We start from the raw sequence: 19,804 nt of genomic DNA, 5'->3' as shown, positions 1-19,804 counted from the left end.
TAAGCGGAACAATTTATAACTCATATCTCAAAATCCATCATTTTTCAGGAAACTAAATAAAGGCTGTGTTTTTGATTGACAAGAAGAGTATATTTTGTATTGCTAAAGCTTTTTATTATTATTATTATTTAAATAACAGGCACGAGACTATGGATGGTGTCGTATGGATTTTTGAGAACATATGAAGTGACTTAATTTTGATATAGGATGTTTCGGACTGCAGAGTTTGACATATGCATTTGCAATATACATATAGTAAACTGTGGATATATAAAAGTCTACACTCTGTTGTTCAGGTTTCTTGTGCGACAGATTTTTCTCAGTACTGAAAAGTTTGTTCCTGAGTCAGAGAATCTATATTTTTTTAGGTGTCATGGCATTTTTTATGTATTAATTTTTTAAATTATTTATTATTTTTTTTTTTTTGCATTTTGTGTATTTCAGCATGGCATGGCTCCTTAGTATAGCAGAGATGACTATATTCATGTGAAAAACATTGGGTTTCCTTCTATTCACATAATTAATAATCTATTGACTCCATTAGATGATTTAAGAGTTCAAGATAACTTTTTTTTTGTCAGAGCCATATGGTGCAGTGATTCAAATGGATGACTTTTTTTTTTTTTTTTTTTTTAATAAGTGGCCTGTATCATTCTCATGGAACTCAATTCTGACATGTTTTCTTAAGCCTTTGAAATGTAGTTATGTTTGGAAGTCCAATCATAACTCTTTTATTCACTTTTTGGTTTACAAATTGTATATGATGACTGTCAGCTGTGGGATGGACAGTTTATTTTCAGTTGGAAGTAAATACAGCAGTTCAGTTCTCATAACAAGGCATTTTTAAGTGATAATTCGTGTTTAGATGTCACATTCAGGCTAAGTAGGACTATACATAATCATGATTGACTCCATCATACATAAAATATTCATAAACACTGACAGTACAACTTAGCTTTCATGTGTTGTTTTTAATTTTATTTTTCTATATTTGAGGTGGTAATATTTTCATAAAGACATTATACTGGTCATTTAGAAATGTTTTCCACGTTTTTGCTTTAACAGTCTCTTCCCACACGATGTCGCCCTCAGACCACAGAAAAATATTTAATACATAACCGTTCCTCACCACGAAATGTTTTCCGCTGTCTTTGGCTGCGTGTGCTTTCACATTCATTCGGGTTGCATTTGGCGAGAAGAACTGCCCTCACCGCTGGAGATTTCGGGGTGATGTGGAGATAAAACCAAAAACAAAAACACTGGATATCCGGATTGCTTGTTATTGCCCAACGATGGGGACAAAAGAGCATTTGTGGATTCACATCGTTGCTGTACTTCTCTTTTGTTACGGATCTGCTTCGCAATTATCCTACTCCATTTCCGAGGAGATGAACAAAGGCACGGTGGTGGGGAATATCGCCAAGGATTTAAACCTCAATTTACAAGGACTGCACAACAGAGACCTGCATATTGTTTCAAGTTACAGTAAGAAATACATTGATGCAGATCTTCGGACGGGGAACCTCTTTGTTAATGACAGAATAGACAGGGAAGAGCTTTGTCCCAACGCGGCGAAATGCTTTGTGAGAATACAGGCGGTGCTGAGCAACCCTATGAGTGTGGACCGCATTGACGTCAATGTTTTAGATGTGAATGACAATTCACCCAAATTTGAGGAAGAATTACACACCTTAAAAATATCTGAATCCGTGGCACCGGGAGAGAGATACTTCCTCCCAGTAGCAGAGGATTCAGATACAGGAAGTAATTCAGTCAAAACCTACAAATTGAGTCAAAATGAATATTTTATGCTAGATGTGCAGAGTGGTGGTGAACATGGTGTTTCTACAGAGCTAGTACTACATAAAGCTTTAGATCGAGAGAAACTGCCTGTTCATGAACTCACTCTCACCGCTGTAGATGGAGGAAAACCTGTTAGATCTGGCACGTTACCTATAAAAATTATAGTGATGGATGTGAACGACAACACGCCTGTTTTCAGCAAGTCTCTTTATAAAGTACGTGTAAGTGAAAACGCCCCAGAGGGCTCATTTGTGATTAAATTAAATGCAACAGATTCAGACGAAGGCATGAACAGTAAGATTATGTATTCTTTAATAAAGAGAGGCAACAATGATCCATCTAATGTTTTTAATCTTAATGCAGAAACAGGAGAAATTACAGTTAAAGGTATTTTAGATTATGAGGACACTCCTGCTTACGAAGTCAGAATTCAAGCAATGGATCGAGGTCCTGTTCCGCGTAGTGCACATGCTAAACTACTAATAGAGATAATTGATGTTAATGACAATGCCCCTGAAATTGCGGTGACGTCCCTGATGACCCCAGTAAAGGAAAATGCAGAAATGGGGACAATTGTAGCTTTGATTACAGTGAGTGATAACGATGCTGGTAAAAATGGTGTAATCAATTGTAAGGTAGTTGGCTTGGATCCATTTAAACTAAAGTCTAACTACAAAAATGATTATTCATTAGTAGTTAGTGGAGCACTTGACAGAGAAATTACTTCCCTTTATAATGTTTCTATGATAGCAACAGATGAGGGAACTCCACCTATGTCCACTTTAAGAATAATAACTGTTCATGTATCCGATGTTAATGACAATGCACCACGTTTTATGGAACCTATTGTTAATGTGTATGTCAAAGAAAATAGCCCAACTGGATATTCTCTTTGTTCTATAAATGCGATCGATCCTGATTTGGATGCACATGCAAAAGTGTCTTATGCATTGTTAGACAGTTATCCTCGTTATATTCCAATTTCATCACTTCTTCACATAAACTCAGATAGTGGACAAATAGTAAGTTTGCAATCTTTTGATTATGAGAAGTTAAAGTCGTTTCAGTTCATGGTTGAGGCTACAGACTCTGGTGTTCCTCCACTCAGTAGCAACGTGAGCATCAATGTTTTTATCCTTGATGAGAATGACAACAGTCCCGCCATTCTTGCACCCTATTCTGAGCATGGCTCCGTTAACAGTGAGAGCGTCCCCTATTCAGCCGAAGCAGGATACTTCGTGGCAAAGATCAGGGCAGTAGATGCAGACTCTGGATACAATGCACTGCTCTCATATCACTTGTCTGAGCCGAAAGGCAACAACAACCTGTTCCGGATCGGAACCAGTACTGGAGAGATTCGGACCAAGAGGAGAATGAATGACAATGACCTGAAAAGTCACCCACTGGTGGTGGTGGTATCTGATAATGGAGAAGCCTCCCTGTCAGCTACTGTGTCTATTGATGTGCTGGTACTTGAAAGCACAGCTGACATCCACACTCAGTTCAGGCATGTGCCCCTACAGGAAGAAAGCTTCTCCGATTTACACTTGTATCTGCTCATCGCCATCGTGGCTGTGTCACTCATCTTCATTCTCAGCCTCATCACTTTAATAGCTTTCAGATGCCACAGACAGACAGAAGGAACTTTTGACAGGTACAGCGCCCCAATGATCACCACCCACCCTGACGGTAGCTGGTCTTACTCCAAAGCTACTCAGCAGTATGACGTGTGTTTCAGTTCAGACACACTGAAGAGTGACATGGTGGTTTTCCCCACACCCTTTCCACCTGTAGAAGCAGAACTGATCAGTATTAATGGAGGCGACACTTTTACCAGGACTCAAACTTTACCAACAACTGAGAAGGTAGGGTGATAATATACAGTATATTTTTCTTTATGGCTGCGTGGTGTAATGGCTGAAAAAGCAATGCATAATTACTGTACTGTTGTTTGACATTAAACATATTCATGGTTGTGACAATAATTTGGTAATTTGAAAAATGTCAACACACTGTCAATAAATGTGGTGGAGGATCGTCTTAAGTAATGTATTTGCTATTGTTTTGTTTTGGTTTGGTTTGGTTTCGTGGACTATTGTGCTATAATTCATGGGGGTGTTGGTTATTTGAAGGCCTTGTTGTCCTTCCTGTTGTTTCTTTAATGACTTCAATTCTTTAGTTTACTTTGCCTGTGCTTACATTCTACTCGGGCGTGGGGGGAAAAATAACTCAGATATCACTGTCCATGGTGCTGGACTTCATTCCTATGATTTAGTGTGTTCCTCGTGTACTGTATGAGATTAACATGTCCATTTTGCATCTGTCTTATCCTACTAAGGATAGTGGGTAGAATACAGGTGCAAGATTAATTTACCGCTTGACTAGTTGTCAGTCAATCACAGGGCACATATAGAGACAGATACAGTAACCTTTCATAATCATACATTGAGTAGAAAATGGACTCACATCACATGCATGGCAGATAGGAAAATACATTTGCACACATTCAGTCAGTGTATACGGATTTAAATTTTATAATTGTTACCATTACACATTTTAGTGGTAGTGGCAGTAGTAATAAGTTGAAGTAGTGGTGTTGGTATTGCTATTTTGTTTTTGGTGATTCATGTTACCCACAATTTCATAGGTAGAATATTTAGAGATACTTTTATCATGTAATCTTCCAAAAATATTAATTCATTTTAAGTGGCATATGGCACTTAATATGTTACTAAAGCATTATCAACTGGCAATGCGAAATATCTGCATTAGTAAGTGTATTTGATGGTCCTGGGACTCGTTCAGTTTGGACAATGACTGTAGAGACGGATTTATCATAAATTGACCACATGGGGTCGCAGGAGACCGTAGATATGAATGTTTGTATTTGGTGGCTCCTCGCTTGCTCTACTCCGCCATGCAAAGAAAGAAAGAAATCGTCATCAGTCGATAGTTCATGGGCAGGAGGAGCATATACACGTAGAGAAAACTCCCAACAGTCGGACTGCATTGGACGGAATAATATTAATGTGGATAAATGACGGATGGGATTCCCCTTAAAATTTCTGCATTGACGATGAGGATGCGCCAAGAAAGACTCGATTTGTGGATTTACTTTGCTTTGCTTCTTTGTATTTACGGCTCGTCCGCGTCGCAATTGTCCTACTCCATTTATGAGGAGGCGAACAAAGGCTTTGTGGTGGGGAACATGGCGAAGGATTTAAATCTCAATGTGCACGAAATGGACACCAGAGATCTGCGTGTGATTTCCAGCTACAGTAAAGAGTATTTCAAGGTTAATTTACAGAGCTGTAGTCTGTTTGTAAATGAAAGAATTGACAGGGAGGAGCTCTGTCCGAATGTGGCAAAATGTTCTTTAAGAATACAAGCTGTGTTAAACAATCCAATGACAGCACATCGCATTGAGATTATTATTTTGGATATAAATGACAATTCACCGTCTTTTATAGAAAATACATACAGTTTGAACATTTCTGAATCAGCATTACCAGGGGAGCGGTACCTCCTCCCGGTCGCTGTGGACGCAGACATTGGCAGCAACTCTGTGAGAAGCTATAAACTAAGCAATAATGAACATTTTACATTGGATGTGCAGAGTGTAGGAGAACACGGCGTGTCTGCAGAATTGGTGCTACAAAAGCCTTTAGATCGAGAAAAACAGTCCCTCATTACACTCACGCTCACAGCTGTAGACGGCGGCAAGCCTCCAAAATCAGGCTCACTGCAAATACGTGTAAATGTGCTCGATGTTAATGACAATGTGCCCAGGTTTAGTAAGTCTCTTTATAAAGTACGTCTCAGTGAAAATGCCACAAAAGGCTCAGTTGTGATTAAATTAAATGCAACGGATTCAGATGAAGGCATGAACAGTAAAATAACATATTCCTTCGTCAAACGAGGAAATGATGATCCATCTAATGTCTTCAGTCTTAATGCAGAAACTGGAGAAATCACAGTGAAAGGCGTTTTAGATTATGAAGAGACTCCTGCTTATGAAGTCAGAATTCAGGCAATGGATCAGGGCCATTCTCCTCGTAGTACACATGCTAAACTGCTCATAGAGATAATTGATGTGAATGACAATGCCCCTGAAATAACTGTGACATCTCTGATGACCCCAGTAAAGGAAAATGCAGAATCGGGGACAATTGTAGCTTTGATTACAGTGAGTGACAAAGATGGTGGCAACAACGGTGTAATCAACTGTCAGGTAGTTGACTCTGTTCCATTTAAACTAAAGTCGAATTACAAAAATGATTATTCTCTAGTAGTTGATGGAGCGTTAGACAGAGAAAGCACTTCCCTATTTAACGTCTCAATTTTGGCCACAGATGAAGGAAGTCCACCAATGTCCACTTCAAGGATAATTCCTGTCCAAGTTTCCGATGTTAATGACAATGCACCACGTTTTATGGAACCTTATATTAATGTCTACGTTAAAGAAAATAGTCCAACTGGATATTCTCTTTGTTCAATAAAAGCATTTGATCCAGATTTGGATGCTAATGCAAAAGTGTCATACACATTGTTAGATAGTTACCCTAGACACATTCAAATTTCGTCACTTCTTAACATAAATTCAGAAAGTGGAGATATAATAAGTATGCAATCTTTTGACTATGAGAAGTTAAAGACATTTATATTCAAAGTTCAGGCCACAGACTCTGGTGTTCCTCCACTCAGCAGCAACGTTACCGTCAATATTTTTATCCTGGATGAGAATGATAATAGTCCCACCATTTTGGCTCCCTATTCTGAGCATGGCTCCTTAACAAGTGAGAGCATCCCTTATTCTGCTGATGCAGGATATTTTGTGGCAAAGATCAGAGCAGTAGATGCAGACTCTGGATACAATGCACTGCTCTCCTATCACCTGTCTGAGCCCAAAGGCAACAACAACCTCTTCCGTATTGGAACCAGCACTGGGGAGATTCGGACCAAGAGAAGAATGAGTGACAATGACCTGAAAAGTCACCCCTTAGTGGTGTTGGTGTGTGATAATGGAGAAGCCTCGCTTTCAGCTACTGTGTCTATTGATGTGGTGGTACTTGAAAGCACAGCTGACATCCACACTCAGTTCAGACATGTGCCCCTAAAGGAGGAGAGCTTCTCCGATTTACACTTGTATCTGCTCATTGCCATTGTGGCCGTGTCGCTCATTTTCTTGCTCAGCCTCATTACTTTAATAGCCTTTAAATGCCACAGACAGGCAGATGATACTTTCGACAGATACGGGGCCCCAATGATCACCACACATCCTGATGGGACCTGGTCTTACTCCAAAGCTACTCAGCAGTACGACGTGTGTTTCAGCTCAGACACACTCAAGAGTGACATGGTGGTTTTTCCCACACCCTTTCCACCTGTAGAGGCAGAACTGATCAGTATTAATGGAGGAGACACTTTTACCAGGACTCAAACTTTACCTAACACCGAGAAGGTAGGCTGACAAAGTCTTTGTTGTGTTCCTATTTTTCTGCATAGTGTATTAGCTGTAATAGCTAACTATAAAACAAAAAATGCTGTTAGCTAACGCAAGCTCTGACAATAGCCTGTTCTTCTCATACAATGTCGTAGCCCTGATGGGGTAGTCATCACTTTGTTATTTGTTGCTGCTAGAAACCCTATAGGTTTTGGTTAAAATTGTTGAAGGCCTTTTCGACTATATGGTATGGTTATCTTTTTACTGCTATTCTTTCATTCTTGACTCTACATAGTGCACTCACTTTTCTGTGCTCCATAAAATTTCAGTCAGTGTTAGTAGAGTTTCCACCAACTCGTTGATTTGCAAGGCATTATTTTTCTTTCATCTTCCATAGAGTTTATCCTTAATATGGTTGCAGGTCTTAGAGGCTGTCCCAGCTAACTATTAGCAGTAAGCAGGGTACACCTTAAAAACTATTATCATATTATCATTAAATAAGTTTGTTATTGACATTTGTTGGGTCAAATGTTAATTTTGTTTTAAAGCAATACCTTTGGATGATTGATGCTGTGTTGTGAGAAATAGCTTGGATGTCGTCCAGCATTTTAAATGTTTTATTGAAACATATTAAGCATTTGCAACACAACATTTAGCGCTGTGAACATGGTAATTTTTACTTTTCTGAATGGAAAAACTAAAATCAGTAAATGCATTTTTTGAATGAGTTTTATTTGAAAGGTATAACAAATACTCGTACTGTGACTGGCTATTATATGAAAATAGTCAGGAATTGGGGGGCTATCGCCAAAACTTACAGGTGATTGCACATTGTACTGACTAAGTGTTGTACCCAGTCAAGTACTGGATTATAGTTAGGAGTTTATTGTGACGTGCGCCAAGTGCAGTTGAAGAAGCGAAGCATACACAGCGAGTCAATTTCTCAGTTCCAATACTTTATTTTAGGTGGCGTCTAATAACTTAACGCAAAAGCACTTTGTCCAAATAAAAATAACAAACCAAAAGACTCAAAAACATATCTACACAGGAACAAACAAAATAAGTACACTCCATCCAAGCATAATGCTCTAAGCCACAGTCAAAAACCGTTTTGCCCTCCTAACTACCAACACCTGTGTAGCTGTCATTTTATTAAGGCTAACGGGCTGACCCTAGGGTCAGTGGAAATACACGATTCACAGCCTCTAGTGGCAAGGAGGATAAATTACAAATAATAACACAAATCAAGAATATGGCTCATACACACATAATTCTTGTAAATGAAACTGTATGGAATTTTGGTTTTCGGGATCAGTGGCTCTGTAGTATCATTACTAAAGGGATCAATAAAATGGGATGTGAGTATTTATTTTGCATGTCGAATATCAGTTTGTGCCACAAAGTGCTGCTTACTCCCCTAAAATGTTTGGTGCTCCTAGTAAAACAACATATTTTGGAACCATTTTCTACTTGTTGTATGGAGTGGAATTTGTGTGTGTGTGTGGGGGGGGGGGGAGGGGGGTGTAATTGCAACTGTCCAAGGTGCTGGACTGGACTTCATGCAATGAAGCCACGCATGGCAGCATTTATGTGTGTGGTGGTGTTAATGGTGATGGAAAAATATATATTATAGGTGAATATGAACTAACCCCTAGACTCTTATCATCAGGCAGTCACGAAGCATACAGATAATCTTTCACAGTCACACTAATAGTAGTATTAGTAAGGATATTAAGATTGATCATTATTATTCAATGTTTGTTATGTGGGTATTGCTTGAATTATGTCTGTAACAATTCCATATCGATAGAGGAATAATATTACTCAACATTACAGATAGTGTTCTGAAAAATATATTATCATTTACTTAAAAAATAACCAATGCGTTATCAGCTGCTAGGCCTAAATATTTACCCAAATACTTTTCTTTAGTGATGATTAAGTTTGGACAATAACTGTAGGGATAGAGGTGCCTTAGATTAACCACACGGGGTCGCAGGAGACCGTAGACATGAATGTGTGTTATTGGTGGATCCTATCTAGCTCTACTCCGCCATGCAAAGAAAGAAAGAAATCGTCACCAGGCGATCGTTCATGCGCAGAAGGCGCATATGCACTTAGAGAAACCTCCCAACAGTCCTACTGCATTGGACGGAATCATCTCAATGTGAATAAATGGCAGATGGGGAATTCCCTTAATATTTCTGCATTGACGATGAGGATGCGTCAAGAAAGACTCGATTTGTGGATTTATTTTGCTTTGATTCTTTGTATTTACGGCTCGTCTGCGTCTCAGTTGTCCTACTCCATTTATGAGGAGGCAAACAAAGGCTTCGTGGTGGGGAACATTGCCAAGGATTTACACCTCAACGTGAATGAGCTGGACACCAGAGATCTACGTATACTTTCCAGCTACAGTAAAGAGCATTTTAATGTCAATTTGCAGACCGGTAATCTATTTGTAAATGAAAGAATTGACAGGGAGGAGCTCTGTCCGAATGTGGCAAAATGTTCTTTGAGGATACAAGCCGTGTTAAACAATCCGATGATGGCATATCGGATTGAGATCAATGTTTTGGATATAAACGACAATTCACCTGCTTTTATAGAAAATGCGTACTCCTTGGATATTTTTGAATCAGCTCTACCAGGAGAGCGGTACCTCCTTCCTGTTGCTGTGGACGCAGACATTGGAAGTAACTCAGTGAGGAGCTATAAGCTCAGCAATAATGAACATTTTACTTTGGATGTGCAGAGTGGAGGAGAGCACGGCTTGTCTGCGGAACTAGTGCTGCAAAAACCTTTAGATCGAGAGAAACAATCGCATATTACACTCATGCTGACAGCTATTGATGGAGGTAAACCTCCAAAATCAGGCTCGATGCAAATACGAGTAAATGTGCTCGATGTCAACGACAACGTGCCCACGTTTAGCAAGTCTCTGTATAAAGTGCGTCTGAGTGAAAATGCCGCAGAGGGGTCAATTGTGATTAAATTAAATGCAACGGATTTAGATGAAGGTATAAACAGTAAAATAACGTATTCCTTTGTGAAACGAGGCCAAAATAATCCTTCAAATATTTTCAGTCTTAATGCTGAAACAGGAGAAATCACAGTGAAAGGTACTTTAGATTATGAAACGACTCCTGCTTACGAAGTCAGGATTCAAGCAATGGATCAAGGCCCCGTTCCTCGTAGTGCGCATGCAAAACTACTCATAGAGTTAATTGATATGAATGACAATGCCCCGGAGATAACGGTGACTTCACTGATGACCCCGGTAAAGGAAAATGCAGAATTGGGGACAATTGTTGCTTTGGTTACAGTGAGTGATAAGGATGGTGGCAACAACGGTGTAACCAGCTGTAAGGTAGTTGGCTCTGTTCTGTTTAAACTAAATTCTAATTATAAAAATGATTATTCTTTAGTAGTGGATGGGGTATTAGACAGAGAGAGCACTTCCTTTTATAATGTATCTATTCTGGCCACAGATGAAGGAAGTCCCCCTCTGGCCACATCACGAACAATTACTGTTCAGGTATCCGATGTTAATGATAATGCACCACGTTTTATGGAGCCTATAGTTAATGTTTATGTCAAAGAAAATAGTCCAACAGGATCTTCCCTTTGTTCCATAAATGCAATTGATCCTGATTTGGATTCTAATGCAAAAGTGTCGTACACATTATTAGTAGGTTATCCGCAAAATGCTCCAATTTCATCACTTCTAAACATTAACTCAGAAAGTGGACAAATAGTAAGTTTGCAATCTTTTGATTATGAAAATTTAAAGACGTTTCAGTTTGTGGTTCAGGCCACAGACTCTGGTGTACCTCCACTCAGCAGCAACGTGACGATCAACATTTTCATCCTGGATGAGAATGACAATAGTCCAACCATTCTGGCACCCTATTCCGAGGTCAGCTCCGTTAATAGTGAGAGCATCCCCTATTCTGCTGAAGCAGGATATTTTGTGGCAAAGATCAGAGCAGTAGATGCAGACTCTGGATACAATGCACTGCTTTCCTATCACTTGTCTGAACCTAAAGGCAACAACAACCTCTTCCGAATCGGAACCAGCACCGGGGAGATTCGGACAAAGAGAAGAATGAGTGACAATGACCTGAAAAGTCACCCCTTGGTGGTGTTGGTGTGTGATAACGGAGAACCCTCCCTGTCAGCTACTGTGTCTATTGATGTGGTGGTGCTTGAAAGCCCGGCTGACACCCACACCCAGTTTAGACATGTGCCCATAAAGGAGGAAAGTTTCTCTGATTTACACTTGTATCTGCTCATTGCCATTGTGGCCGTCTCACTCATCTTCCTTCTCAGCCTTATTACTTTAATAGCCTTCAAATGCCACAGACAGGCAGATGGAACTTTCGACAGGTACGGTGCACCAATGATCACCACCCACCCCGATGGGAGCTGGTCTTACTCCAAAGCTACTCAGCAGTACGACATTTGTTTCAGTTCTGACACACTCAAGAGTGACATGGTGGTTTTTCCCTCGCCATTCCCACCTGTAGAGGCAGAACTTATCAGTATTAATGGAGGAGACACCTTTACCAGGACTCAGACTTTGCCTAACACTGAGAAGGTAGGCTTAAAATGTACTCTTTTTCTCTCAATGCTTTCACTCAAACAGTATTTTTTAAACCTGTGTAAAATCATATACATCATTAATCATTTAACGTTGGCCTCACTACTCTATGACATGCTCACCTCATTTTGTAATTTCTGTGACAGATTACTGACTTGAAAGAAAGTGGGGCTTTTGGGGCCAGTGTAGTGTAATGATTCACCTATAGTGTATGCCCTTACAGCTGAGGTCAACTCAAACCCCATTGTTATTAATAACAATGCAAGGCTGATGTCCAGTTTTTTTTAAATTAGCCTTTTACCTCATAGTGTAAACCTAAAGGACTCAAACAATCCATTGAAGAAGATATCTGCTACTCTTTCTTTGGTCTGAGGGCTGTGTAACTAGTTTAAATACTAAATGGGAAAGCTTTCTTGTAACTTTTCCAATCTTCTGACCACATTTTACCTATTGTCTAGGTAAATTATCCCACATGATTATAATGTTGATCCACTCATAATCAACTTAAATTCTGGATGAATTTTTTTTTAATTAGTTTTTTAACTGAAATGCATTTTATTTTCTGTTTTTTCTTTTAATCTGATTAAACACTTTATAGAAGTAGTTGATATTGTCTGTATGAAAACTAGTTTGTTAATTTTGATAGTTGCATCATGTTGGGGGATGTTTATTGATATATTTCAAGTTCTTAGAATTATTCATCATTACAGTTTATTCTGTGGGAATAAACCAATTTTGTACCAAATTTGAACGCTAGAGGTCGCATTAGACCATCAGTTAGTATGAATCCACTGTCTCCTCGCGGTCGAGTAAAGCGTCATCAGACTGATCGCATTTTATTGTGCTCGGAGCTCAAAAGACAAGTATACTCGGAGGAGGAAGATAGCGGATGGAATTATGGACGATCGGGCGTTGTTTTGCTGGTAAAATATTGTGCTTCTGGCGTGAAAAGGAAGATGGGTGGTGGACGGAAAAATTCAAGTCTCTGCTGGTTCTTCATCTGCGTTTTATGGCACTGCTGCGCTGCGCAGATTTCCTATTCTATTTCCGAAGAGGTGGACAAAGGGACCGTGGTGGGGAACCTTGTGAAGGATTTAAACGTCAACGCGAGGGACCTCCAAACTCGAGATCTGAGTATCGCGTCCGCTTACAGAAAGGAATATTTCAAAGCCAATTTTCGAACGGGAGAGCTTTATGTTTCAGAGAGAATAGACCGCGAGGAACTCTGTCCAAAGGCGATAAAATGCACTCTCAATTTAGAAGTCATACTTAGGAACCCAATGGCACTGCATCGAATTGAGGTGGTGGTCAATGATTTAAACGACAACGCACCTCGTTTTGTGGAGGAGTCTCATTCAATGAACGTGTCTGAAATATCACCAACAGGCGAGCATTTCTTACTTCCACTGGCGCTTGACGCAGATACTGGAGGAAACGCTGTAAAGACTTACAAGCTTAGCCCAAATGAATATTTTTCTCTTGATGTGCAGGGCGGTGGAGAGCAGAGTGTATCTGCTGAATTGGTGCTACTAAAAGCTTTAGATAGAGAAAAAGAAGCCACGGTTAAATTAACACTGACTGCTGTTGATGGAGGAAAGCCTTCCAAAACGGGAACGTTATTGGTGAATGTAAATGTTTTGGATGTTAACGACAACACGCCTTCATTCAGTCAGGCGCTGTACAAAGCTCGTGTTAAAGAAAATTCGCCACCTGGGTCTTTGGTGATACAATTGAGTGCGACAGATTTAGACGAAGGAGACAACGGGAGGTTGAAGTTTGCATATGTTAAACGTGCACACTTTGACCCTGCAGACGTCTTTCTAATAGATGCAGACACTGGTGAAATCACGGTAAAAGGCCGTTTAGACTACGAGGCACAGGCAGCTTATGATATTCATGTACAAGCAGCTGATAAAGGTTTGGTGCCTCGGAGGGCTAATGCGAAGCTACTGGTGGAAGTTCTTGACGTAAACGATAATGCTCCAGAAATTGTGGTGACGTCACTCATGAACCCCGTTAAAGAAGATGCTGAGATGGGAAGTGTGGTGGCTTTAGTGACGGTAACTGACAAAGACGGAGGGAAAAATGGCAATACTCAATGTAAATTAAGTGGCTCTGCACCTTTTAAGCTTACATCTAATTATAAAAATTATTACTCTCTAGTTGTGGATGGCCCGCTTGATAGGGAAGAAAACTACTTTTACAATGTGACTCTTTTAGCAAATGATGAGGGGAGCCCTGCTTTATCAAGCACAAGTAGTATTGCCATTCAGGTGGCTGATGTAAATGATAACGCGCCACGTTTCTCTGAACCCATTATTAATATTTATGTCAAAGAAAATAGTCCTGTAGGTGCTAGTATCCATAAAATAACAGCAATAGATTCTGATATGAATGAGAACGCTAGAGTAACGTATGCGTTATTGGGAGATGCAAATGGCATTCCAATAACATCACTGATGAATATCAACTCAGACAATGGGGATATAGTCAGTTTGCAGTCTTTTGACTATGAAAAGATAAAGACATTTCAGTTCAGAGTTCAGGCCACAGACACTGGTGTTCCTCCACTCAGCAGCAATGTTACCATCAATGTTTTTATCCTGGATGAGAATGATAATAGTCCCACCATTTTGGCTCCTTATTCTGAGCTTGGCTCCGTTAACAGTGAGAGCATCCCGTATTCTGCTGAAGCGGGATACTTTGTGGCAAAGATCAGGGCAGTAGATGCAGACTCTGGATATAATGCACTGCTCTCATATCACTTGTCTGAGCCTAAAGGCAACAACAACCTCTTCCGTATTGGAACCAGCACTGGGGAGATTCGGACAAAGAGGAGAATGAGTGATAATGACCTGAAAAGTCACCCCATAGTGGTGTTGGTGAGTGATAACGGAGAAGCCTCCCTGTCAGCTACTGTGTCTATTGATGTGGTGGTGCTTGAAAGCACATCTGACATCCACACTCAGTTCAGGAATGTGCCCATAAAGGAAGAAAGCTTCTCCGATTTACACTTGTATCTGCTCATCGCCATTGTGGCCGTGTCACTCATTTTCCTGCTCAGCCTCGTTGCATTAATAGCCTTCAAATGCCACAGACAGACAGAGGGAACGTTTGACAGATACGGAGCCCCAATGATCACCACCCACCCTGACGGGAGCTGGTCTTACTCCAAAGCTACTCAGCAGTATGACGTGTGTTTCAGCTCAGACACACTCAAGAGTGACATGGTGGTTTTCCCAACACCTTTTCCGCCTGTAGAGGCAGAACTGATCAGTATTAATGGAGGAGACACCTTTACCAGGACTCAGACTTTGCCCAATACTGAGAAGGTAGGCTAAACATTTATAAATGCATTTACTCTGGTATAAACATACAGTGTACACATAGTGTGGATGTAAAAAGTCTACACACCCCTTTTCAAATGTTATATTATTGTGATTTTACCAAACCAGGACTTGTGAATACCCGTGCTACGTCTTGGTTTGAAAGATACTCTTAAACCCTTTTTGCATTTCTTACCTACTTACAGTTGTTTTTGTAACATTTACTCGCATAAGCATCAAATTGATTAATTTGCTGACTAACTGAGTGGTTAGTTGATGTTTTGATTTTTTGTGATTTATCTTACTTTTGACATTGGTAGCACCTGGTATGCATGGTAGGCTGATTGAACACCAAATTGTTAGTAGGTATGAGTCTGTGAGTGAGTGTGTTTTTATCTAATTGTGCCCTGCGATCATTGGTTGGTAAACTGGTAACCAATTCAGTGTGTACCCTACCTAATGTCGATGGTTAACTGGCTCCAGCACACCCATGATCCTTGTGAGGATAAGGAGCACATAAGACAAATGAAATAATGAATGTATTTAATTGGAAAGATTTCAGGGAATCTGTCCATGGTGCTGAATCGGCCTGAACCCTTGTTCCATTCTTGCTTGCTTCCAACTAAGTATCAATTTTAAAATGTCATTATTTGCAATTGTTTTAACCTTTTGTAGCATTGGCTGTCAATGATTAAAAAAGCTATGCTTGTGACATAAATATTGGCAGGCTGAACAATCAAATGTTTCCGTTATATTGCAGAGCATACAATGTAATTTTGCACACATTTTGTAATCTATAGAAACGAAAATGCCATGACTTCCTTTGAGCATTCTTTTTGTGTCAAATTTTGAGATGAGATTATCCCATTGAAGTATAGGGTTTAAGGTTTGTGATTTTTTTGTTTTTTTGTTTGTTTATTTATTATTTATTTATTTTTTTATTTTTTGGTGCACCATAAGGTTATGCTAATGTAAATTTGTGTCTTGGCTCAATAGCTGTTGGGAAATAGCAAAATCATGATGTAAGGGAACAACGTAATGCGTACAACTCAAATAAACATTAATTTATACTCCATAGCTTAAATAGGATGGAAGTAAACCAATAAGGCATTTGTCTACTCCTTTGATTTTTCATAATAAATGTGGGGTTTTGAGTCATTTTCTGTGTGCAGTATATTCCATTTTGACTGAACAGAAAATGTATACTAATTTTTGCCCACTAGATGTCCCTCTCGCCACACAGATGCAAAGTCTTTAAAAACGCCCCTCCAGTTTGTGTTTATTCGTAGATGTAAAGTGATTCTTTGTTCGCCGTTGCAAGATAGTCATTTCTTGCTCAGACGCGGGCGTGTTAAAATGTTGTCGGTGAAGTTGAATATTCTCCTGAGATCTGCCTAACCGGCGAGGAAAAGGATGAAACTGGCCGACATTTCTCGTCTTTGGATTTATTATTTATTGCTTTTGTTTCCATTATGGAGTGTTGCATTAGCACAGATAGTTTATTCTGTGACAGAAGAATCAAACCCTGGGACCACTGTAGGGAATTTAGCCAAAGACTTACACCTTGATGGCCAGGATTTGGAACTGAGAGGTTTACAAGTATCAGGACCAAATGCCAGGTATTTGGAGGTCAATTCTAAAACGGGAATACTTGCGGTGACTGACAGGATCGACCGAGAAGAGTTGTGCTCTCGCCGTATGAAGTGCTCTTTGGAAGTGGAAGCCATTGCAAACGCGCCGCTGAATCTTTATCGCTTTGAGGTGAAAATTGTGGACATAAACGACAACGCCCCGTATTTCAAACTACCTGGCATTGTTCTCAATGTGTCCGAGTCGGCTTTTACTGGAGAAAGATTCCCTTTACCTAAAGCATTTGACTCAGATGTCGGCAGTTATTCAGTAAGAAGCTATAAACTGAGCCAGAACGAGCATTTCTCTTTGGATGTGCAGAATGCTGGTGAACAGTCCTTGTCTGCTGAATTGGTGCTGCAAAAAGCTTTAGACCGCGAAAAACAGGCGGTGATCAAGCTCACGTTAACAGCTCTGGATGGAGGGAAACCTGCTAAATCGGGGACGTTACAAGTAACAATCGTTGTGCAGGATGTAAATGACAATATTCCAATATTCGACAACACTTTGTACAAAGCCACCGTGACCGAAAATGCGCCGCGTGGCACAAGCATTTTGTCAGTGCATGCTCGTGATTTAGATGAGGGCCTTAATGGAGAAATTGTGTATTCTTTTATTAATCACGATGGCGATAATGATATTGACAAGTTTGCGATTAATTCAATGACAGGGGAAATTACAGTAAACGGTGAATTGGATCATGAAAAGAGCAATGCAGTTGAAATCAGAGTACAAGCAAAGGACAGAGGCTTAAATTCAAGAGCATCACATTGTAAAATACTAGTCGAAATCACCGACGTAAATGATAATGCACCCAAAATATCAGTGACTTCATTGGTCGACGTGGTGAGGGAGGATGCGCCTCTTGACACATTGGTGGGACTCTTGACAGTAAAAGACAATGACACGGACAAAAACGGCATTGTAAATGTTCGAATAATTGAGCCTGTCCCGTTCAAAATAAAAAATACGTATAAAAATCACTATACTCTGGTTGTCGATGGAGCACTCGACAGAGAGCAGGTTTCTAAATATAACATTACTATAACTGCATCTGATGAAGGTGTTCCATCGCTGTCCAGTACAACCGTAATTACTGTACGGGTTTCTGATATCAATGACAACGTGCCCCGCTTTGGAGAACCTGTGATTCATGTTTTTGTCAGAGAAAACATTCCTGCTGGTGCAGTTATCTATACAGTGAGTGCAGATGATCCTGATGTGGGAGAAAATGCCAAAATGTCTTTTTTAGTTATCAATAGTAATAATCGCAAAGATGATATGGTGAGATCAAATATTAACATCAACTCACAGAGTGGAGATATAGTGGCTTTGCAGTCTTTTGACTATGAGAAGTTAAAAACATTTCAGTTTAAAGTTCAGGCCACAGACGCTGGTGTTCCTCCACTCAGCAGCAACGTGACGATCAACATTTTCATTTTGGATGAGAATGACAATAGTCCGACCATTCTGGCACCCTATTCTGAGCTCGGATCAGTTAATAGTGAGAGCATCCCCTATTCTGCTGAAGCTGGATATTTTGTGGCAAAGATCAGAGCAGTAGATGCAGACTCTGGATACAATGCACTTCTTTCCTATCATCTGTCTGAGCCCAAAGGCAACAACAACCTCTTCCGAATTGGAACCAGTACTGGGGAGATTCGGACCAAGAGGAGAATGAGTGACAATGACCTGAAAAGTCACCCATTGGTGGTGCTGGTGTGTGATAATGGAGAACCTTCCCTGTCAGCAACTGTGTCGATTGATGTGATAGTGCTAGAGAGCACAGCTGACATCCACACTCAGTTCAGGCATGTGCCTGTACAGGAAGAAAGCTTCTCCGATTTACACTTGTATCTGCTCATCGCCATTGTGGCCGTTTCGCTCATCTTCCTGCTCAGCTTCATCACTTTAATAGTCTTCAAATGCCACAGACACACAGATGGAACTTTTGATAGGTATGGAGCACCAATGATCACCACCCACCCCGACGGCAGCTGGTCTTACTCTAAAGCTACGCAGCAGTATGATGTGTGTTTTAGCTCAGACACACTCAAGAGTGACATGGTGGTTTTCCCCACACCCTTTCCGCCTGTAGAAGCAGAATTGATCAGTATTAATGGAGGAGATACATTTACAAGGACTCAGACTTTACCTAACACTGAGAAGGTGAGTTGAAATGTCCTGGAATCTGTAATAAATATTATTCTCCATTCTGTCTGTTCTAAGAGCTAGAGGATCTGTCCATGGTGCTGAGCTAGCACGGGCTCATAACGATGATTTTACAGGGGCCAGTTCAAAACTATTTTAAGTTATGTCAATGATGGGCTAGCTACTTGGAAAATGTAGTGAGGTAAGATACAGTACATGCTTCTCCAAGGGGAACTTGATATACAGTGAAGGTAAATGTAATGCAACAATATGACAGACAATAAAATAACAAAAGTAGATTAACTGCAAACTGTTCAGTTGGGTGGACTAGAAACTAAAGAAAAACGTAATATTAGTATTTGTACCTTTTGGATTAAAGTGTACACAATGGTCTAAAATTTGGATGAGGAGCGAGTTAGCAAAATTAATGCCAGACCGTATGTTAAGTGTAAGAGGTCTGTGAGGACTTCATTACCAACATGAAGTTTTTAAGGTATGGTCAAGGGGATTGAGGTGATTGAGACTCACCGACTGCACACCAATGTGTTTTGCCCATATGTCACACAATGAAACACAATGTGAGGCCAAAAATCTTAAATGTTTTTGGTGATATAAACACTTCTGCATGTAAAGATCATACCGTATACCATCCTGTTGAAGTCAATGCATGTGTTGACTGCATTCAAAAGACTTAGATGTGTATTTAGTTGTCATGAAAAACCTAAATGTTGCAGTTAATATCAATGGCACACTTTTATTAAAAAAGTTGAGATTTACTGACACAGTGCAAATACTATAAACAATAGCATACAAGGTATACTGTAACTCAAGGAGCCTTGTAATTCATGT

General features: G+C 40.0%; 1 protein-coding gene across 35 annotated transcripts in view; it reads left to right on the top strand.

Annotated features, from left to right (window-relative positions):
- Window positions 1–19,804, top strand: part of LOC130924343 (protocadherin alpha-C2-like) — a 217,970-nt gene that overhangs the window by 162,951 nt on the left and 35,215 nt on the right. Inside the window, exon 1 of one of the 35 annotated variants that reach the window (XM_057850837.1) lies at window positions 6–3,668. The exons of 30 other annotated variants lie outside the window; for them this stretch is intronic. In XM_057850837.1, coding sequence (XP_057706820.1) covers window positions 1,293–3,668 — 2,376 coding nt within the window. In that variant the 5' untranslated portion in view covers window positions 6–1,292. 4 more of the 35 variants (XM_057850825.1, XM_057850820.1, XM_057850822.1 and 1 more) reach the window with 4 other exon arrangements.

Source organism: Corythoichthys intestinalis, chromosome 11 (genome assembly GCF_030265065.1).
Source record: "Corythoichthys intestinalis isolate RoL2023-P3 chromosome 11, ASM3026506v1, whole genome shotgun sequence".
Taxonomy (NCBI): domain Eukaryota; kingdom Metazoa; phylum Chordata; class Actinopteri; order Syngnathiformes; family Syngnathidae; genus Corythoichthys; species Corythoichthys intestinalis.
Note: the sequence above shows the minus strand (reverse complement) of the source record. Positions and strands in the feature narration are given on the sequence as shown.